Source organism: Cajanus cajan, chromosome 1 (assembly GCF_000230855.2).
Source record: "Cajanus cajan strain Asha chromosome 1, NIPB_CcT2T_4, whole genome shotgun sequence".
In the NCBI taxonomy this organism is placed as follows: Eukaryota; Viridiplantae; Streptophyta; class Magnoliopsida; order Fabales; family Fabaceae; genus Cajanus; species Cajanus cajan.
The window spans coordinates 79970175-79997037 of NC_138517.1; the positions used below are offsets into that span (position 1 = coordinate 79970175).

Consider the following 26863-nt stretch of genomic DNA (forward strand, 5'->3'; position numbering starts at 1 on the left):
CTTAGCTTTTTTTTATTTGTTGTCCCATTTGTATCCTTTGCTATTACTTTTGTTTGCTGGGATGACACATGCTTCTTGTTTAGACACATAACATGTTGCATATTTATATTATCTTTACTTTCACAACTTTTTTTACACAATTTTTTAATTGTTTTATCCTTATAATTTATAACTACCTATAACTTACTTATCTACATTTCTTTATCAAAATTTCTCTTCTATATTTTTTAGAACACTTTTTCTCACTTTTCTAACAACCAACTACTCTATTATTTCAATCTTTTTAAGAACAATAGAGGAGCATGGAATACCTCTCCTATGCTAATAAAAAGAGTTTTTCTATCTACAAGTGTAATTTTGGTTTTATCAAAATATTGTCAATTTAATTAATATAAATTTATATTGTATAGGAGTTTATTGGGCTTCACCAATTTTTATAAAAGGTTATAAGATATGGTAATGATTAAAAGGTATGATCTACGTAATTAACTTATGTAATTAATGCAAATAAAGTTTTTATTTATATTTCACTATTTGAATAATCTATTTCTATTATTATATTTATATATATAGATAAATTTATTTTTTTATTTACTTAATATGGTTGGTAAGTGATTAAATATAACTCAAATATTATAAAGAGTATGTTTTGGATAACTCAAACAATAAACCCTAAACCCTAAACTCAAACACTTACAGAATAAGAAAAAAAATTTCTAGAAAATAAAATTAATTTATGCATAATTTAAAAATAAAATTTTCAACAAGTTAATATAGAAATTTTACAAATTAATTTATGTGTAAATTAATTTTAACTTATAAATAAACTGATTTTATTATTTTCTTCTACTTTTTTTCTATCAGAAAAATTTATTTAAGAAAATCCTAAATACGAGTTCTTATTTTTCCGACAACGCCTCTCTCTATATATCTGATTACCAATTACACTTTTCTAATTTTTATTGCAAAAATACCCTTTTATTATAAAAGGTATAAATCCTCTGTTTTTGCCCTTCGTCCTCAAACCAAAAGCATTGAATGTAATACTTAGAACTGAACTAACAATACCTGTTGGGCTTGGCTTGAACAAATCCGTGATCGACAAGAGATTAGTTGGGCTTGTATTATTGAGCCCAATATTTCGTAAATATCGTTCTAATAGCCCATTTTTTATTTTTCACATTTCTTATGTTCGTTAAAAAAACAAATAAAAGAACCAATAGTGCAATAAATTTTAAAGCATTATTTACAAATATAAACATTCAATATCAATTATCATTATAAGTTAACCACAACAAATCTCTCGTTCCTAGTTGAAGAACCAGAAAATGTTACATTTTAAGAAGCACCAGTTGATTAACAAGATAAATACTTTCGGAATGAGGTTTATATATAAAGAAAGAAAAAAAATGAAAAATAGAATGAAAATATATTTGATGAAAAAGTATAGAAGAAATGTGTTTAAATTTTAGTGGAAACTATCTTCTATTTTCAACCTACCGTGTATTCTCTTATGCATCCAAACTCTGCAAATATGGGTTTATATGTTTTAAAGTTAGAGGGAATTAAGTTTGATCAAAAAAAATTGAATTATCGAATATAATTAGATGTGTTTTGAAATTATTTCAGTCATAAATTTAATCATATTTTTTTAACTATATTATTGATATGGAGTTTTATCGATTTCACCCAAAATCTTACTTAAGTGAAAGAGATTGAGACCAGGTCAATGTTTTGTTGGCATAAATTTAATAATTTACATTCAAACTTGCATTTTTTTTTACAGAACATGCAATTTCATTAAAAATATGATAATTGTTTTTCAAAAGTTTAAAATTAAATAAACATGAACCGAGGCATTTGTTACTTTTGTACTGCTTTTCCTGTACCAAATAGTGGTCCTGTTTAGTATGAAGAAAAATCTTTTCTTCATAAATTTTGAGAATTCCTTTTACAAAACGTAATGGTTAGTGACCACTTGGTTTCAAAATACTAAAGGCTTCTTTGGGACATAAGGCCTACACTACACTAACGTCAGTAACGTGTCATGCGCATTTATTCATCGTGCTATACGATATTCATGCCTGCAACTAAAATTGATTCCAATGAGTTAATAATTTAGGTTGAGGTCGGCTTCTAGGTTTGAAGAAACATTTGAAAAATGGTTCATTGGTGGTGGTCCTATAAAATTACCAGCTACAGAAGATGAGATAAGTGCGGTTTTAGTAGGTTAGTTGAATAATTTTTTAACAATTTTCAAAACTGCAAATAAATATGGCAGACCATATTTTTATTACTAAATAAATAAATACTGATGCTGAATTAGTTAGCTGAGTGCACATCAAGAAACAAAATTCAAACTTAATTAATGGTTTGATCGTACAAATTGCTTGCTGAATTAATTAGCAGGACTCAATTCAATGGCTGTAAGGGATTGAAAACCCCAATTTGTTTTTACTAAGAAAGATGATTTTTTTTTTTCTTTCAGTATTTTACTATTTTCTTTTATTTTCATCTCCATGGCATATTGGGAAAGTAAATTTGGAATTGACGCAGTCCTAGGTTTGGTACAGGTTTTAAATTAACATTTTAAACGTTGCTGATTTCCAAGAATATGAAATGTTTAGAATTTAATAGTCGTGCATTATGATTAAACTCATATGTTTATATCTTTTTCACAAGAATGAAAATTATTTTTTACACAACTATTTATTTTCACTTCAATTTTTATTTTCAATTTTTTTAATTAAATTTTCTTTCTAAAATCATTAAATATCAATTGAACAGATTTATAAAAAGAATATTTTCAAACATAATTGTTCTGATGAAATAATAAGTGGAATATGAAGAGAATAATATAAGGTAACATTTGACCATCACTTGTTAATTAGAAGTTTTAAATACTTTTTATTACTCTCACTCAAACATATATTCTTTATTATTTATATTCTTATATTTCATCCTTAAAGGATGTTCAATCTTGGGATAACACTATAAATTTTGAATTTTTACTTATTTTGGTATCAGAGTTCCTTTTGTAAGTATAACTACCAATTTGAACACCGAAGACTAAAGTTTGGTATCAGAGTCACTTTTGTAAGTATAACCACCAATTAAAACACTAAAGACTGAAGATCGAGAACTTTGGATGAGTACTTTTTCTAGTAAGTGCATTTGGCATCCATTAGGGGGCCATAGAAAACATTTCTACAGTCACTTGCATTAAGAATTATTAAGAATGACAAACAACAGGAAATCTCATCCCAATAAACACTCTCAAATGCAAGTTAAAATCAAAGTATAAAATTTTGGTAGAGAAGATCACATATGAATAAACGCTATCAAGTGCAAGTTAAAATCTAAGTACAAAATCTTGGTAGAAAAAAACTTATTTGAGTAAACATTCTTGGATACAAGTTAAAACTCAAGTATAAAATCTTGGTAGAGAAGATCTTGTTTGAGTAAATGCTTTCTAATGAAAGTTAAATCTAATTATAAAATTTTGGTAGACATGTTCTCATTCGAATAAAACCTCTCAAACGAACTTTTCAGGTATAAAATATTGGCCGACAAGTTCTCATTCGATCGACAAGTTCTTATTTGAGAAGTCAACATATTCTCATTTGAGAAGTTGACATGTTCTCATCTTAGTAAAAACACTCAGATGGATTTCTTAAGTACAAAATATTGTTCGACAAGTTCTCATCTATCTAGTCGACAAGTATGTATCCAAGAAGTTGACATGTTCTCATTCAAGTAAAAACTCTTTTCCCAAGTGTAAAATCTTGGCCAACAAGTTCTCATCCGGTTGACAAGTGCTCATCTGAAAAGTTGACATATTCTCACTCGAATAAAAGTCAAATGAATTTTTTCAAGTATAAAATCTTGACCGACAAGTTTGTAACAGCCCAAATTTTCGCGGGGCCGTGGGCCTAATTCGTTGCCTGGAACGGGCTGTTTCGAAAGTGAAACGGGCCGTTCCGGAATAAAGAATTTGCCTAAAAAATGTAGTTGAGAACGGGCCGTTCTGGTTGGAGAACGGGCCGTTCTGGTTGGAGAACGGGTCGTTCTAGTTTGGAGAACGGGCCGTTCTGCTGGGTTTTGGAACGGGCCGTTTCAATTGAGATTTTTGCTTGGTTCTGGAGGGTCCAGAACGGCCGTTCCACTTTTGGAACGGGCCGTTCCGGATTAGCTGAGGCAGATTCCTATAAATAGGAGGCCTTACCTCTCATTTTCTCACATCTCTCATTCTCTCTTCTTATTCTCTTCTGTTCTTTCTTCTTCCCCTCTTCTTCTCTCTAAAGACCATGGGGCACTTAGAGGAGGAGACCAAGAGATCCCTGTTGTAGTTTCAACTGCTGTTTATCCATGTACGGGGGAAAAAGGGAATTATTTATATGTAGAGTTACATGAGGGAATTGGATAGAGGAAGAATCCTTTAGGATTATGAGCAATTTTATAATTATTTCTGTTTGGAGAATTATTGGTCTTATTTGATTCTGTATGAATTTAGGATTATGAATATATGATTTATTTGTAAAAAAGATGCTCTGGGAGAGAGAACGAAATTATAGAAAAGTCCCTGTAGGCTAGGTTTTGGAAAAAATTGAAATATTTCTGTTTTAGGAATTAATGATACCATTAGATTCTGTATGTGTTGAGGATTAGAAATATATATTTAATTTGTAAGAATGATGATCTGAGAGGGAGAACGAAACTGTAGAAAAGTGTCTGTGAGTTAGGTTTTGAAAGAATTGGGGGTTTTATTGTTTATGTTAAAGTTATATGAAATTTGATAATTTTATTGTTTATAATATTAATTTATGAATGTTATTATTGTATTGATTGATAAGAATGAACGATCTTGATGTGAATTACTTGAGGGGTGTGTAAAGCCTTATTTTGTTGGGCTTATCTGTTGTGTATGTGAGGTGGAATTGTGTACGTGATGTGAATTTGAATTATGAGATGAGATGTTGTATGAATGTGATTATGATTGTGATTGTGGTGCCTCACATCAGTGACTAGGGATGGCACGGCCCCTAGGTAAGTGGTGCTACAGGGAGGGCGTGACCCTAGCATGGTGTGGGATGAGTAAGACAGTTAACACACACCACTTATGTCGATTATGGCAGCCCTGACATAGGGTTAATTGCAAGAGACTGTATGGATTGTAATTTGATTGTGGTTCCTCACACTAAAGGATCAAGGATGATATGAACCCTGGTAGTTGATGCTTAAGGGACGAGCGTACTCCTGGATGATCAGGGATGATACGAACCCTGGGTAGTTGATGTTTCAAGGACGAGCGTACTCCCATATGATCAGGGATGATACGAACCCTGGGTAGGTGATGCTTCAGGGACGAGCGTACTCCTTAATGACTAGGGATGGCACGGCCCCTGGGTAAGTGATGCTACAGGGAGGGCGTGACCCTGGTTTGGTGTGGGAGGCAATTAACCTATATCACTTGTGTCAGATATGGCGAGATCTTGGCATAGTGTTAATTGTAAGATTGGTGTGAATTATGGACGTGGAAATGATATTGTTAATTTGTAAGATTGGTGTGAATTATGGATGTGGAAATGATATTGTTAATTGTAAGATTGGTGTGAATTATGGATGTGGAAATGATATTGTTAATTGTAAGATTGACATGAATTATGGATATGGAAATGATGTTGTAAATTGTATAATTGGTGTGGATTATGATGGATTGAGATATGTATGTGAAATGAGATATGTTAAATATGAATTGAGATGTGAAGATGATGAATGATTGATATATATATATATATATATATATATATATATATATATTATTAAATAATGAATTATGATGAGATTATATTGTGATGTGTTTGTATGTACTTTGCATATAAATATTTTCTTTTCTCACCGTATAAACTGTGGATATTTTAGGTGAAGAAGATCCAGCTACGAGTGACATCTAGAATGACAACAGTTAAATTATGGGAATGCTCTGATAGTGTGACATCGGGGCAGAGGATTTCTATGACAGAATATTTATATGGATTTGGTATTGTAATAAATGATTTTAAAATTGTAAACTCTTAAATTTTACCTTTCAAGTTTTATTTTTCAGTCATTTTCTTATATTGAAGAAAGAACAGTTTTGAAGTTTTATGTGAACCTTTTTACGAACCCTTTGAAAGTTTATTCTTCTTAATTAAATTATATTATATATGTGTTGGGGTAGTAAGGGTGTCACAAAGTTCTTATCCGAAAAGTCGACATGTTCTAATTTGAGAAAAAACTCTTGAATGTATTTCACAAGTATATGATCTTGGTCGACAAGTTGTCACCCGAGAAATCGACATGTTCTTGTTCAAGTAAAAACACTTGGGTAAATTTCCTAAGTATAAACACTTGGGTAAATTTCCTAAGTTCTCATCCAGTTGACAAGTGCTCATCTGAAAAGTTGACATATTCTCACTCGAATAAAAGTCAAATAAATTTTTTCAAGTATAAAATCTTGACCGACAAGTTCTTATCCGAAAAGTCGACATGTTCTAATTTGAGAAAAAACTCCCGAATGTATTTCTCAAGTATATGATCTTGGTCGACAAGTTGTCACCCGAGAAATCGACATGTTCTTGTTCAAGTAAAAACACTTGGGTAAATTTCCTAAGTATAAACACTTGGGTAAATTTCCTAAGTTCTCATCCGGTTGACAAGTGCTCATCTGAAAAGTTGACATATTCTGAATTTTTTCAAGTATAAAATCTTGACTGACAAGTTCTTATCTAAAAAGTAGACATGTTCTAATTTGAGAAAAAACTCTCAAATGTATTTCTCAAGTATAAGATCTTGGTCGACAAGTTGTCACCCGAGAAATCGACATGTTCTTGTTCAAGTAAAAACACTTGGGTAAATTTCCTAAGTATAAAATCCAATTATAAAATCTTAATTGTATTGACCGGATACAACTTCCAATCAATAAATTTTAGTTAACTATTTTTAACAATTCACTCCAATTAGAAAGTTCCACTTGAGAAGGTGGCTACTACTTATATGTTTTAAACAATTAAACCTCTTTTTTCATAGACTCAAGGCTTGGGGATATGACCAAATAATAAATGGAATATGAGAAGAAAGACATGATATAATGTCCGACCATTATTTATTAACTAAATTTTTAAATTTTTTATTACTTTCATACAAATGGTAATGTATCATCTATTACTTATATTTTGTACACTTCAAATATTTGTTTTCTTTGACATCAAAATTTCTTTTGCAGGTAGAATCATAACCACCAATTTGAATGTTGAAGACTTTTTTTTAGGTGGAATCACCAATTTGAACACTAAAGACCATTGTCTTTAAATGAATAGCTTCAATAAGTACAATAATATTTTTTCAAAATGTGATTCTTACAATTTAATATTATACCTCAAAACAAATAATTAAATTGATGAAATTATAATTTAACTCAATAATTTTATAATTTAACTCAATAATTTGTAAGGGTTAAAAAGTTGCATCAAGTTGAGTTTATAAGAGACTAATTTCTCATAAAATAGTGAATAAAGTAGTTGCTTTGAGAGATGAGTAATGGTACCCAAATTTAATCTTTAGGGAGAGTCCTTTGGTCCTCTTAAAAACTAAGCCAACACCTTGAATGAGTTAGTTTTACAGACCAAGGATTATGATTTGGGTAAAATTTACCAGTTACTTCCTCACAATGTAATTGATTGTATTCGAGCCATGGTGCCTCCATCTTCTTCACAATGCAGTTGATTGTATTGGAGAGATACCACTAATCATAATAGTAAGAGTGAGGTTAACTATTCTTTGTTCCCGTTGGAAACAATTCAAAGGAGAATAGGAATTGAAAACACCTCTGAAATGTATTAATTTCCAGAATTAGTGTTCTGCATTCAGTCACAATACTACTACTATTACTACTATGAGACGTTCTGAGCGAACAGTACAATTCTCTCTCACAAATCAAGCACAACTCTAACCTTAACCAAAATTCATCCTTTGACAACAGCCATATACACAAATCACTATCATTAAATACATGTAATATATACCAAAAACTAAAAAATAAATATAATGTAGGTAGTAGTAGTAGCAAGGATTCGGCTCTGCACAGCTCAGCTCAGGCTCACTTTGCCTTGATTGGCCCCAAGCGGCAGCTAACCCAAAACCACAAACTTAAAAACTCACATCAAATATCAATCCCACAATCAAATCTAACTTTGGATTTTGTTTCTCCTTTTAGCAGCTGGAAGACAAAGTGGATAAAGTAGTGGCAGAGGAGGTTCTGCTGGGTGAGGGCGAGGCATTCTTGAAAACCACTGTTGGTAGAATGCTGTTTTTTCTTCTCTCTTGTTCCTTAATTAACTCTCCCGCGAACAACTCTATCTTGTCCAAGTTGGTGTTCTCCACCACCTTCTTCCCCTTAAACAACACAGACTCCATATTCTTCTGGGCCAACATCTCCTCCGAAACGGCCAACAAATCCGACGCCGTATTGCAGGACTTCACCTTGTTCGCGTTTGCCATGATCCCGTTTGACTGAACACGCACATAATTGCTCATCCGACACTCACCAAATGCCATCGACACGGCTTGATCAACCTGCATTATTTTATTTTCACTCCCATTAGAATACATATCTAAACCAATCATTAAAGTAAACCAACTCATACAACTTTTTTATATCCTATGTGTTTGTTCGCTAGTTAACTACCAATCCCATTTACAATTATAATAATTAAGTATTTTACCACTTTATATAAACTACAATTATTAATAAACTCTTTTAAAAATAAGAATTCACATGAAATATAATAACTAAATTCGGTAATTCTTACCGTATCGGAAGCTCCTTCGCCAGCGATCCTTACGAAGCCAGAGGGTGACTTAACGGCGTTAAAGTCAGACTCTCCGTTACCGAGGGAGAGAACGAGAAGGTCGGAGACGGCGTTACAGAACGGAAACTCGTGTTTGTTATTGAGCACGTGCGTGATGGCAGCAGCCGTAGGATTGTTCATCGCAACGCCTCCATCGACGGCCAGGATCCTGGTCCTGCCGTCGACCGACCGCATCTCGGTGGGGCCCGCGAGGGAGGGGTCCGCTGACGTGGCAGCGCACACGTCGCGCATCATGAAATCGTAGCCGTCCATTTCCAGCGCGTCGGCGCGCGAGAAAACGAACGGCGCGCGCGTCACGAGGTCGTAGCACGGGATCAGCACCGGCTTCACCGTGTCCTTCAGCGTGCACTCTCCGAACGTCTTCCGGAAGAGCCTCTCCGCCTTCGCCGCCGGACGGAGCACTCGCCGGAGGAATCCCGGCCGCCGCGAGATCCTGCGCCGGTTGTCGGTCAGGAACCGGAGCGCCTCCTCGGCCGTGAACAGCGGCTGCCCGTCCTTCCCGCGCGTGAAGAGCAGAGCGGCGAGCACGCCGCCCACGCCGGACCCCGCGGCGGCGTCGAAGAAGCCGGCGACGCGCGCGTTCGCGTCGCCGGACTTGCGGCGGAGGCAGGCCTCGAGGTGCGCGAGGGACTTGGCGGCGAGGATGCCGTCGGTGGCGCCGGCGCCGTCAATGCAGAGGATCCGGACCTTTCCGGCGGCGTTCTTCGGCGGTTTCGCGTCCTTGGGCGGAAAATTGACCGAGTTGGGAAGCGAATTGGTTCGATTCTCTGCGTCGTTGTAGCCGAATAGGAAATTGTTCTCGAGAATGGAGAAGATTTCGTAGGTTAGCTTGTCGACTTGGAAATTAGAGTCAATCATGTTGAGGCTCATTGGAGATGTGGACATTGCCGCCATTTCTGCGATTGGAGTGAAGCTTTTTGATTTTGTTATGAGAGAGAAAGAAAAAGATTTCGAAGAAGCAAAAGCTTTGTTTGCGTTTGTGTCTGTGTTTGTGTTGGTTCAAGATTTGTGATGACCACGAAAGCAGTGGAAGGTGGGTTTTTATAGTGAGCAATCAGAGTGAGTGAATGTTACGATCCAAGAACATTCCCAAGGTGGGCGATTAATCGCCACGCCAATTCTACTTTTTTTTTAATTCTCAATTTAATATTCAATAAAATTTTACCTTTTTTTTTAATTTATAAAATACAAATTTTGTTAATTAAAGTGAAATCACTTCTTTACTATTTGATATTTAATTTCTTTAATTAAAGATATCTTGGGATAATTAATAATTAAATATGCTTTGAAAGTGAAACTCCATTGTAATGGGGGAATTGGATTAAATTATGTTAAAAACTGCATTTATACTTTGTGGTTTAACATTGGAGGGAATTGTATTTGAGATGGGTGAAACGGATGGGTAAAATAAAATGAAAAAGAAAAGTGGTGCGTTGAAAAGAAAGAAAAATTAGAAGAGCAGAAACAAAGTTGCAATTCAACGACTTTATGCTACAACGATGGTGTGTATGAATTTAAAATTTCGTGGGTGGGTACAGTCTTTGGTTGGTCTCTTCTTCTTTTTGTGTTGCACCTTTTCTTCCCTCCTGTTGCTTTATTCCGGTTGCTTTCGTTTCAGATTATAAATTTTAAACCTTAGTTGGGGGGAATGTCATGCTGTTACGGAAGTCTCTTCCTCTTAGTCTTTTTTTTTTTTTTTTTTTTTTGGTTCCTGGAGTATCCACCGATAGGTGTAATGAATCTCCTCGCTACGAGGGAGGCACCTCAAAGGGTGGGATAGCTGGTCCCAAGATTTAACACGGCTGCATACACAAGGCAAGATTCGAACCCCTGACCTTACTTAAGCGTGGATCAACCCCTACCACTGAACCACGTTTCTTCCTCTTATTCTAATACTACCATTTCATCAATATTATATCATTTTGTGTTTACCATTCTTTAATTAAGTGTTTACTATTTGTTAGATAATATCTAATTCCTCTCAATTTAATTAAGTGTTTACTATTTGTTAGATAATATCTAATTCCTCTCAATTTAATTAAGTGTTTACTATTTGTTAGATAATATCTAATTCCTCTCGATAAGGATTTAATTAAATTCTTACAAAACCATAATCATACTTCTTTCTTTTAGAAGTGTTTATAAGAAAATTTATCCAAACAAATTCTTTCTCAATAAAATTTGATCAAGATGACAAATTTATTAAATTAGAAATGTTTTTTTACTATTTAATAATTGCGATATATTTTCGCTAAATTATGAAGATGTGTCTCAATAACATAACTTCTTAATAAGGTCACTCATAAAGTTCATCAAGATAAATATGTTTTATTTGAAGAATAGTTCTAAATTATAGAGAGAATATCATAGATGAAAAAGAACATATTCTTATATCAATTGTTTAAAATTCCTTTATTTTGTGAAACGTATCAATCTCTATTAAGTCTGACTGATTGGGGTAGCGGGAAACAAGTTTAAAAATAATGTTAAGGTAAAAATATATATATGAGTTTTTTAATAAAGAAACACAAAATATCGTCCTAAGTCGAAAGAATTGATTCACATAAGCAGAAATTATTTTAGAAAAAATTATTTTTTCCTCCACTTAAATATTTTTTAAAATAAAATTATCTTATCATTAAGATTTCTTTCTGTACTTGTTTTTATTTCTAATAATTTATTCTTAATTTATCAAAGATTTGGAAAAATAAGATAACATCCTTTTTGAAATGGTATTATAACATCATTTTGAAAATAGTATTTGTTTTTGAAAATAAAGTTATATCTTTTGAAAATTAAGAAATTATCTTATCAATAGGAATTCTTTATGTATCTGTTTTTATTTCTAATAATTTATTCCTTAATTCATTAATGTTTTGTAAAAATAAGATAATATGATATTTTTAAATAAGATCTATTTTTAAAACAAAAGTTTAAATCTTGCTAGAGATTTATGATTGATTTCAACTCTTTTCATATCTTAAAATTTTGGTACAAAATTTATTTAATACCTTTCTATATCTAAATCATATATATAGGGATTTTGTTTCGAAGTGGATTATTCTTTTATATATATATAAAATAATTTCTAAAATTAATTTCTATATATTAAATACGAATAATTATTGAAATGATTTATAATTTTTTTTTAATTTTTAATCCAATTTAATTTTTATTTATTATAAATATTTATAAATTAAATATTAATATTTTAAAATAAATTATCAATAAAAATAGTTCTTTTGTTATAATATAAATTACTTGGATTTTAATCTATATAATATACATGTTAAATATTTCTTATATATCGTTAAAAATTAAAATATAAATAAATATTATGTTTAAATATATAAATTATATTTAAAATTTGAATAAATAGATAATTTAAATATATAAATTATATTTAAGATTTATATATTATAATATAATATTATTTTATTTATTGATAATTTATTTTTAAAATATTAAAATATAATTCATAAATAATTATTATAAATAAGATTTAAATTAAGTATAAAGTTAAAATAATTCTTAAAAATATTTTCAGAAAAAAAAATCATTTAAATTCATTCTCGTTTCAAGATAGTTGTTTATATTTTATATATAAGGTTGATTTATCACAAATTCAAAATATAATTTTATGCTTAAAAATATCTATTTATACATATTTTAAATATAAACATGACATTTATTTATAATATAATTTATTATAAATTTTATTTAAACATAATAAATATGTATTTGTATTATATATGTTAAAATATTAGTTTTATGTAAATAAGAGATCTTTTTTGCAAAAAAAATATTATTTTAATTGAACTGATGCTTGGAAAGGAATGTTATTAAATGTGAATTTTGTAAATTCAACCGTTAGATTGAAAATTCATATCATTTTATATATGTATATCAAATTTTGTTAAAATTGAACAACAACTTTTGAGGGTAATTAAAGTGTTCATATTTTAGTATATTTTGAAATAAATATATTACGTCAATTTTGTTTTATAAGAATGAAGTATCAAATCATCTTGGATTAATTTAAAATTTTGTATATATGATCTAAGAGTAAAAAACTTTCAATCTAACGGTTGGATTTACAAAATTCACATTTAATATAAAGTTATTGAGCGATGGTGTCGTTTGAACCCTCCTATATATATATATATATATGAAGGGTTATAATAACACTGATATAACTTTTACTAAGTATTACACCGCTTAATAATTTTATATTAAATGTGAAAGTTCTTTACTCTTAGATCGTATATACAAAATTTTATATTAATTCAAGATGATTTGATACTTCATACTTATAAAATAAAGTTGACGTAATATATACATTTCAAAATATACTAAAATATGAACATTTTGATTACCTTCAAGTTGTTGTTCAATTTTAACAAAATAAAATATAAACATATAAAGTGGTATGGATGTTCAATTTAACGGTAAGATTTACAAAATTCACATTTAATATAAAGTTATTGAGCGGTGTAATGTTTGGCAAAAGTTACACCGATGTTATTATAATCCTTCTCTCTTTTTTTTTCTCTCTCTCTTTATATATATATATATATATATATAATTCATCAACTGAAAACATAAAAACATAAGCCCCTCAATGGGACTACAAACTATACATATACATATACAATCCATACTAAAAACATAAATGTAGAGTCAAACAATTACTATAAAGCAACTACATTATAGAGTAGTCCAACAACCCCACCATCTTCCTACATGGCTCTCAAAACACACATCTTCCAGTTATTTCTATGTTGTTCCTATAACAATTATGATCCTTGCAATCCAACCACAAGAAAGATGCAAAGGTAAGCTTTGATTCAAAAGAAACAACATAGTATAGAAGTATTAAACAAACTGTACAACAACTTCAATAACTCAACATTCCACAATTACCTAAGGCTCAACTTAACAACACAAATCAACATACCAATATATATAATTTTGAAACTTAGCAACATGACAATAATTCAACTTATAACACAACCATACAACTTATCAACATATTCACTTAGCATATAAACAACATAACTTATCAAACACGACATATGCACAACATAACAACTATATGCATAATCACATTTTAACTAAGAAATCTTTTACAACATAAATGATCAATTTAAGTGACTTAATCTTATCGAACCAACTTAATAATACGACCTTTTTGGGCTTGCTAAATCAATAAAAAAAATTGGATATCAATCCACAATCACAACATGCTCTCTCGCATTTCGCCACTTAAACTAGAAAAGTCGAATATTCCTATCAGGAATAGAACAACTTGGTGTGAGCTTACTATGGTCTTAGCATACATAACTAAGCCTATATGAAATTAGTCCACCAACTACCCTTCAAATAATGCACCATTTCCAATATTTAGTTAGGGATTTTAACCCCAATCTTGTATCATACTCGATTGGTCACTTCATACATGTATAACTCGATCTTATCCCTATACAATTCTACGTTGATCACTTTTAATTAGTATGGCTCATCTTGTATCATACTCGATTGGTCACTTCATACATGTATAACTCGATCTTATCCCTATACAATTCTACATTGATCACTTTTAATTAGTATGGCTCATCTTGTCTCCCATACTAGATTAACTAAGGATTTAGAAGAACTCAACACTCTACTTCATAAGACAATTATACTGATTAATTTCCTTACATTAATAATATATTAGTTTATATAGTTTAACTAAATGACTCATTAATTCCATTATGAATTCACGAACTAATTAGTTTAAAAACAACATTTAATAACTAGTGTAAAAGATCCTTTGATTACATTCACTCGAAAATAAATAATGTAATAAAATTTAAATAATACCATCACATATTTTTTTATATCAATTCATGTAAATACCTATTTTAAAATGTAATTTTTCTGCCTATACCTATTTAGATTCAACTTGCTGTACATCATTTAATTTCTTAGAATTAATTATGAGAGATTTGAGTGAAAAAGAAAATAAAAATTTATTAATGTGAGGAATAAGTAGTCATCTTTGTCAACAAGTCCTGGCAACACGTGTGTATGGAGACATATTTTGGAGACTCTAGCCACCATGTCCCTTGCGGCTACTATAGCCCAAGGTTGTACCACTACAATTCCTTGCCTCATCGTTCCTACCTTTTCCTCTCTTGGACTCTTTCAAACTTTCAATTTTCTACCTCCTCCTATCATTGCCATTCACAAAGAGGAAAACAAGGTCAATTGTGCTTTAAATGCTGCTATCCAAGTGCAATCAATCAAATCCATGTTACTATATGCATGTGATTTTACAAAAATATTAATAACATTTTTATTTTTAGTCAAAATTCATTTTATAGACTTTACTTCTTAGTTAATCAGTCTCATTCATAATTTTTTATATTTTTTTAATAAATTTTAATTATTAATAAAAATATATATTAAAATAAATGTGTTATGAACACTCACTCCAAACCATTCAAAAGTGAAATATTGGTCCCAAAATTTTTCAAGCTGCTTAGGACGTCGAGATTTTAATGCATTCAGTTATTCGCTACCAAACATGGACGTACAAAAACCAATTGTTGGTTATGAAATAATGGGAGAAATGCCAAAGACATGAAAAGTGTGCTTAGTCTGTATTTGTAAAATTTATTGTGAATACTTTTAGTTTTATAAAATTACTTTGATTAAAAATGAGTATTTAAATAGATAAAAAGATTATTTGGATGCAAGTTAGAAAAATTATTAAAAGTTTTCTTTTGAAAGAATAATATTTTTTAATAAAAATTTCTTAAAAATGTATTTAAATTTGTATTCAAATAAACTCCTAATAATATGGTACATAAATATTTGTTAAAATATCTTTTAATTTATAAATAAGATTACAAAGATACTATTATATTTAATTGTGAAGATATTTTTACATAGATTATTTGTAATCAGTTATTTAAATAAAATGTTGGTTGAGAAATTAGTAAATTAAAATACTTTATTTAATTAATAAATCATGATAAAAATATTTTTCATTAAAATTTTGTATTTTTGATTTTTTTAATCAATATTCCTTCTTCCCCCTCGGTTTGGTGAAGAAACTCAAAAGAATTTTTTTTGGGATCATTTCTCAATTGTTTTTTCAGAGATAATAATTACCTAATACTAAAGATAATCTTATATGAATAATTATAAAAAATATTTTCTAAGACAATTTTTTTTCATCAAATATTTAATATTATTGTATATTCAAGACTCTAACACGAGACTTGTAATTAAATTAAAATAATTTTGTATCAACTGATTTGTGGACTTTGTAGTATTTTTTTTTAATAATTTTTCTAATCAATGTTGGAGGAATACTAATTAATATTTTCAGTTTTATTAATACTAAACGTGCAACTTAGTGTTTTTTCCGCCCTTAAAAAATAACAAAATGTTATTGAAAAATGATTAAATTAAATCGGTTTAGTGTTAGTATAGATGTATATATAAGGATGCAAATTCAATCTTCATTGTTGTTTTTCTGCTATGAAAACAAACACTCAGCATATATAGAATTGACTTACATAGATTGTCGACACATGATTTCACAAAATGGGTCAAAGGCTCAAAGCACATTTTCACCTTAATTTGCATGAACTTGTGGTGACGCAAACGTTTTGGCAAATTAAACAAGCACTTACGCCTTCCACTTGTTCCCTTTTTCTTCGATATTGAGCTTTCTCAGAGTATCTCCTGTGTCACATCACTGCCACATCAGTTCTGGTTTACTTAAATTTTAATAAAGTTGTTTCTACAAATAACTTTGCTAAAATTTAAGCAACTTATAAAATGGGTCAGAACTAATGTGACAGTGATGTGACAGAGAGGATTGCTTATAGATGTTCTCATGTGAATTTGAGATGGCACAGTCACCAAGGCCATTGAAAATTTTTGACTTCCCAACGTTAGAGACCAAAGTAAAACTACATGATAGGAATTTTGACTCCTCATATTTTGTTTTCCAAATATTTAAATCAAACAAGTTATTTATAAATAATAATAAAAAATTCCCTCCCTCTTTAATTTCTTTCTAGTAAAATCTTTTGCCTTTGTGAGTGAGAGTCACATTTTTTTTTTTCATCTTGATTAATCCTTTCTCCCAAATTAATTTGAACTAAATAAACTTTAAGACATTTGAAGAAAAAAAAAAACGACAAGCATTAATGGAAGAACGTGGAGTTCCAAGTTGCAAGAGGAATTATGATCGTGCGCCATGGCCATATACTAGTACTAGAAATAAATTAATGCAGTGAATATTGTAACATTAAAATCTGTTATCCGCTCTACAAAATTTGTACTTTCTATACAATGAATGTATACTAGGAAAGCTGTCAAGATATATTACACAGTGGTGGCTAATTATATTGTGATTCTCAAGAGTAAGAAGGCAACATTATTTGATGCAAAACCTGGAGTAATGTTACCTTACATTCTTTTCTTACTCTTCGTTGGTTATCCTTCTTTTCCTACGTACAATTCTAATAATTTGCTTCCTTCCATTAAAATCCACCGGCTAACACCAAACACAAAAGGTTTCTACGTCAATTTTGCTTCATATTTTTTTTTTTTTTTTTTGGAGATCAACATCAGTTATATGAATAAAATAAAATAAACAAGTCTTACAAAAGTGAATTTCAGAAACACTTCCGGTAGTTTGCTTGTGTAATTTTTTTTCCCAAAAATAATTGTAGGAGAGTAAAATAGGAAAAGAATAAAATATTTTTTTTCATAACTTATGTATAAATTATTTTGTAGAATTTTTTCTAATTAATCCTTCTAAAATATTATTTTTTAACTGTTGCATCAATTATTTTTAATTTATTGAGAATTTTTTTTTATTTTTTTATTTTTCTCTCTTAGAATTGTTTATGGAGAAGCTTATTCAAATACGTCTAAGGAAAGAATTATTCTCTATTTATCTATCTATGGAAAGAGGGGATAAGAGGAACTCACTTACTTTAAGAGTAAGTCTATCTATAATTACTTCATATTCAATAATTCATATTTTATATTAAATTTCAACGATTCAATCGTTAAATTAAAATTTTTTAACGTATATATCAAGTTTTTAAATTTTTTATAAAATTTATAAATTATTTGATATTTTTTTCATTAATTCAAATCAATATATAGAATATTTTTATAATTATCTGTCAATTTTAGTTAGTGAAATAGAGTATGAAATAATTTTAAATTTTTAAAAAAAATTTACAAACTTGATTTATGCATTAAGAAATTTTAATTCAACAATTGAATTATTAAATTTTGATGTACGATATGAATTATTGAGTAGAGTAAGCTTAGATAGACTTACTCTTGAGGTAAAAATTTAAAAATCATTTAGTATTTTGTTATATAGATTCAAATTAATGTATAAAATAATTTTATGATTATTCCTCAATTTGAATTAATGAAACAAAGTATTCAATAGTTTTCATTTTTTTAATTTTACAATTTAATTTATACATTAAGAACTTTTAATTTAATAATTTAATCATTAAAATTTGATATTGAACATGAGTTATTAAGTGTAATAAGCCTACCAAAATTTACTCTTGGAGTAAGTGAATCCCTTCTCTCTTTCTCTCTCTCTCTCTCTCTCTCTCTCTATATATATATATATATATATATATATATATATGTGGGTGTGTACATACATACAAACATATTATTTTTGTCATATTACTAGTTGATATGGTATGAGTTCTTTATGTTAAGGATAAACATTTCAAGCATAAAGCTTGCATGATTGAATATTTATAGATGGTCTGGTAAACCTAATAATAACTGCTAGAATAAATGATATCATCTTGAGAAATTAAATTTTAGTCTAACTTAATTTTATAAAATTGACTTGTAATGCAAGAATTTCTCTGCACTTAATTATATAATCTATTTTAGTGATATCATTAATTAATGTGAGATCTCTAATAATAAGTTATAACAATTTTCATCATATAAGTTGTGTAGAGTCAAATTAAGCTAATATTCACATATTAATATTGGTTGACACAAGTAATAATGACTTGTAAGCCTTAACTAAATTTAGGATTTATATCCCAATGTGAGATATTGAATAGTTTATGTTGAGAGAAAAAAAAATCACTTTATTTACATTTATAATTCTCACCGAAAGTTAATCATTATTTTAGATAATGAATATTTCGTACCAATAACATAATTATTAAAAAAGACTAAAATTTACATTTTTAAAATCAAATCATAGTTTATTCTGACGCTTTGTTGTTAGATGTATTAAATCATACTTTATCAACTTATTATTAGATTACCTTTAAATGTTTAAAATTTGAAACTTGATGATCGAAATGTATGTTAAAAATTTGTTATGTATTGGTGGTATAAATAAAAAAAAGAGAATATTAAAAATGATTTGTTAAATTTAAGTGTGAGAGAGATATTTGGGACATTAATGTTGCGGATGAGATTCGGTATCACGTCTTGCTCAAGGGCATTGGCACAGTGTGAGGTGAGAGGGAAAATCTTGGTAGGGTCTCTCACAAAGATGTGGTCTGAGTCTCAGATCTTACCAATAACTATGTAACTAGCTTTTCCCTATACAGCCTGTTGTCTTCTTCTCCCTACCCATCTCCCGAAAAGGTTATTCATCTTGCATGCATGTACGGTCGTACCGACATTCAGCTGCGGCCAAATATTTTCTTTTTTTCACTTTTTCCCTACACTACTGCTTGTCTGCTTTTCTTTTCCACCTTCCTTCTATTTCTCTCCTTAATCACCTGTAAACCTCTAATCTACCAAGATTCTTGGCTACCCATTCTGTCACCAAATTAAATTAATCATATTCTTCTATGTCTAATTTGTTTTAGAATAGTTTTTCATTTTGAAACATAAGTCCTATTTTATTTCATCTTCAGAAGCTTAAAATATAGTAAGTGTTTTGCTTTCTCTTAAAATTATTCTTCTTTAATTATGGGTCTTATTAATTATTCATCAATAAAACAAGAGCATTAACTTTTTACTTTCAAATTAAATTATTAGCATAATCTAATAATTAAGTATTTTAGGGGTTGGAGGTGGTGGTGACTTAAACAAACATGTTTTCATAAAATGAAGTTGAAATGATTTTAATCTAAACGTAAAATAGTTTTATATTCATTTTTAAAACCAATACTTAAAAAAGTATTTGTCAATTAATTAATTTTTTTTCATAAAAGAATCACATTCTCTTTAAATAACTATTTGTGTCATAGTTATTATCTTTATTGACATTGACTATTATACAACTAGCATAACTATGAGCACTAGTTACACTATCACTACTTTCACATTGTTATTGTTATATTTATTGACATTATCATTATCATCACTATAGTACGAATGTTGTTATCATTATTAATACTGTCATTATCACAATCAACATTGTCATTATACAAACAAATCCTTAAATTAATTTTAAAAGGATATAAATTTTTTAAAAATAAATTAAAAATTAAAACTTATAACTAAAAACTACTTCATACGGGCCTTAATAAGTGATAACATATTTTTTAGTTGTCAAATCCAATTATAATTTTGTAAACTAGTGATTATGTATCATTATACGTGTGAATATATGAAAATTAGTCACTCATTCTAAAGGAATAAGTTTTGATTTTTATCTGGAGATGTTTCTAAGGAAACTGTATGATCGAATGAGTCTTCTCTTAATAGTTGACTAGAATGATGGTAACAATGATAATAAAGATGATGGTGACAGAGTCGATGATTGTGGTGGTGTGAGTAGTAATAATGTGGAAGAAGTGTGGTAGAGGTGGAGATGAGGAAGTTAACAATAATATAAAAAAAAAACTACGACAATAATGATACCTGATAGTTTTTTTAATATATTTTTTAATTTAAATCGTCTATTTTAATATAATAATTGTTATTAGTTATTCTCATATTATCATATTACTAAATATTTTTAGTTGAGTTGTTATATATATATATATATATATAATACTTAACTTTTGTACTAAATTCATGGTTATTATTTTAATTTTTTTTGTCACATTACAAAATAGTTTTGTCATCTCAAGGTTTAACTATCTATTTTTAAATTAGTAATTATTAGTTTTTTCTTCCAATGCTAAGTTACTTTATGGATAAAAAAAAACTAAGTTACTTTGATTTTTGTTTAGTTATTCGAAGTAATTATGAATTTTTTATAATTTCAAATATTTTATTTAAAAATTTTACTTAATTAAAATTTCATTTAATGTATTAGATATATACTTGAAATTTAAGATGGGATTAGCAATTTATTAACGAGTAATTTTCCTATTAGTTGTGGGTAGACTTCATAGGGTTAGGTTTTAATTAGGAAAAAAAAACTTACACTAATTAACTGAGTTCAAGTCAATTAATTAGATTAAGGGCCAGATTGTTACAGAGCATTTGTTTAAATAATGAGGTAAAGTTGCGGTCTTCAGATTTAATTGGATGTTGTGATCTGATATAGAGTGATTTGACACCTAATTCAATAATGATTAAGTAGCACTCTAATTCCAGCCAATAAGGTCATATCTGAATTAACTCATGTTTTTGAGTTATATCATTCGCACAACATAATATTTTATATCTCTTCGTCACATCAAACATCACATCTTACAAATTTTCTAATTTTCCCTTTATTCTGATTCAATTTTTCATTTCTTTGATGTGAATGAGGTCGAATTCATCAGGTTTATGCTAATACCTGTGATCACACCTAATTGTTCTCGTATAATTTATTATGATGTTCTTGTCTTTAAGGCAAAAAAATGAAAACAAACAATAGACCAAGATTACCCAAATACAAATTCAGCCATACCTACATGTCCCACTGTGGATGATCGTATACGTACAAAACAAAGAATTGAAAATTCATACAGCTCAATCATAAAGTGTTGATCATCTAACCCCATCTTCCTCTCGAATTTTCTATTAAATTTTCTATCTTTTATTCTGAAAACGATATAACTATTTTGAGTATTAATAGTTGACCCCCCTCTAAAGTTTCAGTGACTCGCAAACCGTACCATGAGTCCATGAACGTGTACTCGTGTACCAACTGCCAAGTGCTTAGCTGTGGTGAACAGACTCATGCTCTGCCACGACCCCAAAGCCCACATATATCATCTTAAATTGGTATAATAGATGGGGAAAAAATCAAGGAAAATGAAAGAGACTGAAATCACACATAATTTTGTTGGTACACTAGCATTTAAGATTTGGTTGGTGCTGGAATTGATATTTGATGGACTTGGATACTTTTGAGATGGAAATTGTGGATGCGTACTTGTTAGGGAGAATGACAAGTAGTCAAATACTTACATATGGGTCAATTGAAGGACCAAGGTCACCATTTAAGAGCTGTATGAGCCAGCCATGGTGATAAATTACTTATCAAGGGAATGAAATTGTGGTTTAACTGTTCTCACTCTGTCGGCGGCACATGAATTTGTGCAGTACCATTACTTTTTTGTATATTTATATACAGTAAGGTATTAAATATTTGAATGTTATAGGAAAGAATACATAGTTCAGTTTATTCTGTATTTGTTCATTAGTCCCAAGCCACCATAGGGGTTACTACTTACTAGTTCATTTTATTCTGTGTCTCTTTCCCAATGCTCTGGAGCTACGTGGGTGCGTTCAAATTAGTGGAACCAATGTATACATGTTAAGCATGTTGTTCTGTTGGTCCTAAATCATAAAGAAACAAGATCACTTCAAGAAACACAGAATAACCGGAATACTTAATTAAAACGTAAAACATAATTATGCAGAAAAATGTAACAGCAAAATCAAAATACGAGATGAAGATCTTACAATAGATCAACTTTTAGCATATCTATAATTCCTTCATCTTTTTAATAGGTTTCCTTTTTATCTCTATTTATGATTTATCTCTTCATGTCTTGTTAGAACTCCTATATTGACTAATGGTATAACTAAATTAGTGAAATAGTAATTTTTATCTAATAAGTTACTTTTTATAAAATTAAATTAAGTTAAAAATTACTTTTTAAAGATGATAACAAAATTTACTCTAATAATTTCTGATATTGCATATCCAATTCTCAACGTGAGAAGGGTCTTGAATATTTCATATTGACTAGTGATATAACTAAATTAATTTATATAAGTTAGAAAGTAACTCTTATCTTACAAATCGATTTTACAAAGTTGAATTAAATATCAAACCACTTTCTTAATATGAATCAATATATAAAGCATATAAATAATATACTAGATTTGAGTTACAAATGCACGATACATATAAACAACACTTTGTTTAGAAAAAATAAAATTCATGTATTTCAATAACCTCTACACTTCGGAATAAATGAATCTCTGACTAACAATAAAGGGATATTTTGATTCATATTAAAAACAAAGGAAAATGCTACATCTTTCGAATTATCTTCCGAATCAGCTAATGACTTACATGTGTCAATCATTTTAGATAAAATATTTTTTTAATTCTAATATTTTGAAATTTTAAACTTTCAAAAAAAAGTTTGGATGTTAAGTGTCGGAGGAACAATCATTTTTCTAAAAAAAAAGTAAAAATCATGTGTGATGTAAATCATATTTTGGGTCTCTTGTATATATTGGAAGGAACTAATGGCAAAAAATAAAATAAAATTTATGGTTGACTTTTAAATGTCAAAGAGCCAAAAGGTAAGAGTTGACTCATGCTCTGTCATCCAAAAGTCGCATCTTCCATCATTCTTCCCTTAATTTGGTGAGATTATTTAACATGGTAGCTGCACATGTTTGGAGTTTGAACCAATATATCGATAGAGCTTGCGGGTTCCAACCAATTACTAAATATATACTTTGTTCTTCGGGTTTTAAGTGTAATTTAAAATTGAACAACCTAATAAAAATAAAAAACGATGAGCACGTCACTGTCTCTGGGCATGTAAGTTTCGGTGTGGTTGGAGTTGGAGCCCAAGGTGAAACCTCCTTCATCCATTCACTTAAACATGTTAAATCATTGTGATCACAAAATTAAGTTGAATAACAGCATCCATCGTTTTCAAGTTGTCGTCACACAATTACTGCCGGAATTAACACAGATTCCCGGGAGTGATTGAACCAAACGAACTCAATGGGTCCTCCAATGTGACAGCAAAATCATAATCCTAATCTCACAAGAAACTCAAAAGAGAAACATAGTGAAATGTTTAACTTTTCATCGTTCCTTAGATAGCGGGTCAAAAAACCACAATACTATTATTATTATTATTATTATCCGGGTATATATAGTTTAATTACATTACAAGAGTGTATGGGTCCATGACATGTTTGATGAGATTGAAATTTATAAAAGCGGTTATTTCGTAAGGATTTCCTCGTACAATCACCGACGCCCAAGTGCAATGTTCATGGAAATAAAAAAAAAAGTAAAAGAATTAATAAATAAAAGAGAGTTAGGAAGGAGAAGGGAATGAAGATATGTGAATCTTGGCCAATGGCCATGTATGTGGGTAGGGACACCGCCAAAGGAAGCAAGCGTTAGGTGAGAATAGAATTTGCTATGCATGTCAAACTTAATTAGAAGCTAACATTGTCGCCACCAAGAGTTGTCGGGGCCACAATCATCCATAATCCAATTAATTAGTATCACGCTTCTTTCTCACCGGACAAATGGGTTTGTTTAAGGCTCCTTGATGATGGGCTTAGACCTTTAATCATTGAGGTTTGTTAGACTAATATATAATATATCTCACCCTGAATAAAGTGTGTTATACAGTGCAAAAATATTTGGCCTTGCCCACACGCTTGTATGTACACATTCCATGGGGACCATGCTTTTTCTTGTCCCTCCAAATATCCAAATCTTTGACTCGCCACAACATGCAAAATTGTATTTCTCATCTTTCTATTAATGGTATCTACTGTTTACTTTTTTTTTTAAATATAAAAAATTATAAAAATAATCATTAAGGATTAAACCTAGGTTCTCATGCTTCTAATTAAGTAACTTATATAACAAAATTTATATGTCAAATTTTTTAGTTTAATAAGTAATTTTGAGTTGAAATTAAGAATTTTGTTGTCCATACTTTCATAAGACCCATTTTCATGTGTATGAAAGTCAACATCCTTTGTTTGCCTCTTTGAAAGTGTTAGGGACACTTTTATATATAAAGTATGATATATATATATATGCAACACCTACTGGAATTTTTTTTGTCTATAATGTATATTCTTACTCATTTGAGAATATAGTCATTGTAATTCTTATAGAAAATTATTTTACACGTGAAGTTCATTTCTTTAATCCTAACTTATCTTTTAAAAAAAAATTTCTTCCATCTAAGAAAACATATTTAAAGTCATATTGAATAGTCAATACACTCATTTTAAAATAGGCTAATAAAATTTACATCTTTATGCAATTTAAACAATGAACACAGACTTTTAAATAAAGATCCACTACAAGTATCACTTTTGGAATTTTGAATTTATAATGTGTTATTTTAAATTATTTACAACTATATATAGTACAATCATTGAAAATCTTAAGTTCATTATAAACAAAATTCCACTTTTAAAATCTTGATGCATTTATTTCAACCTTTGATAACGTACATGTGTAAAATGGATTTGGCTCCACTAAAAGTGAGAAATGGTGCTTTAGAAATTAAAGTATAATAATATTAATTATTAACTAAGAAATTAACTATTAATGTTATGATTATTTTTAAATTTTGTTATATATAAATTTGATTTCAACATATTCTCTATCTTTTAATTTTTTAATTAACAATTGTGGGACACTTATCTTCTAAATAGACTCTGAATGCACCCCTTATTTTAAAGAAGCTAATTCCTTATAAAATGAATAGTACGTCTAAAGTAGAAAACAATTGCAGACTGTACCATTTACTTCTAGTACATAATGCTTAATTATAGCCAGCCCAAGACTTAGTACTTACGTGTTGTTTTTTTTTTACTAGGTGATCATCAACATTTTTGTAGGACAATCAATCTTTTGACATCCATATTTCTTTCAATGGGCCTTCTAACTACTGCCTCTTTTAGAATTTCACTGATGTCACACACTGAAAATTAGAGTGACATTTTTTAGTTACTATTTCATTTAAAAAAGAAAACCTTAGACACTGCTATCAATTCAACAAGAACTATTTCATTATGATTGTTACTTCAATACCGTGTGATCAGTCAAACATTAATGTCATTATCCTTGCCGTTTAATGGTAGGCAGTTGCTATCATCTTGTAACTGTCTCTATGATATTCAGCATTATGCAGCAACATTTGTTTCCTGTTGGTGTTATTTTCACTACTATGTATTTAATTTTATATAAAGCAGTAGTGGTGATAGAAAAAAAAATATCTATACATAAATATATATATATATATAAAATAAAAATAGACAATACCAAAATATGTAACTATTTTTTGTTTTCATTTTTTAGTGGATACTTCTCAAATGTGAAGAAAAAAAACAACTTTTTCCATTCTCTTTAAATAATTATCTACAACTATCTATTTTATTATTTTATATTTTATTTTTAATTAAAAAAAATAAAGAGATATGAAGTACCTTTTTTTCTCACCAATATTGCATTACAGAAGAGACAAATGTATTTTATTTTATTTTGTTGTTCAGCTATTGCTTTTCAAGCGACGTAGCATGTATAGTATTATTAGTATATTTTACCGAAAAACTTCCACATGTTAGATGATTAAAGAAATAAAAAATATAGTTGAATGGAGAATACTAGACAAATTAGAATTAGTCTCCTGCCAGAAATTTTGTTATTTGTGACGTTGTTATTTACGTACCCACCTCTAAGATAAGTAAGTGAACCCAATTAAGTTTTTTTTCCTCTCTAATATGCCAAAGAAATATTATAAGGGATCGAT

The 26863-nt window shown here is 29.4% G+C and overlaps 1 protein-coding gene across 1 annotated transcript; it reads right to left on the reverse strand.

Moving 5' to 3' along the window:
* Window positions 1–7855: 7855 nt before the first annotated feature.
* Window positions 7856–9969, reverse strand: LOC109788937 (patatin-like protein 6). Its single transcript, XM_020347801.3, has 2 exons — window positions 8850–9969; window positions 7856–8613 (listed from the first exon to the last, which is right to left on the reverse strand). The coding sequence occupies exons 1-2, from the start codon at window positions 9801–9803 to the stop codon at window positions 8251–8253; spliced, it is 1317 nt and encodes a 438-aa protein (XP_020203390.1). The 5' UTR covers window positions 9804–9969; the 3' UTR covers window positions 7856–8250.
* Window positions 9970–26863: the final 16894 nt, after the last annotated feature.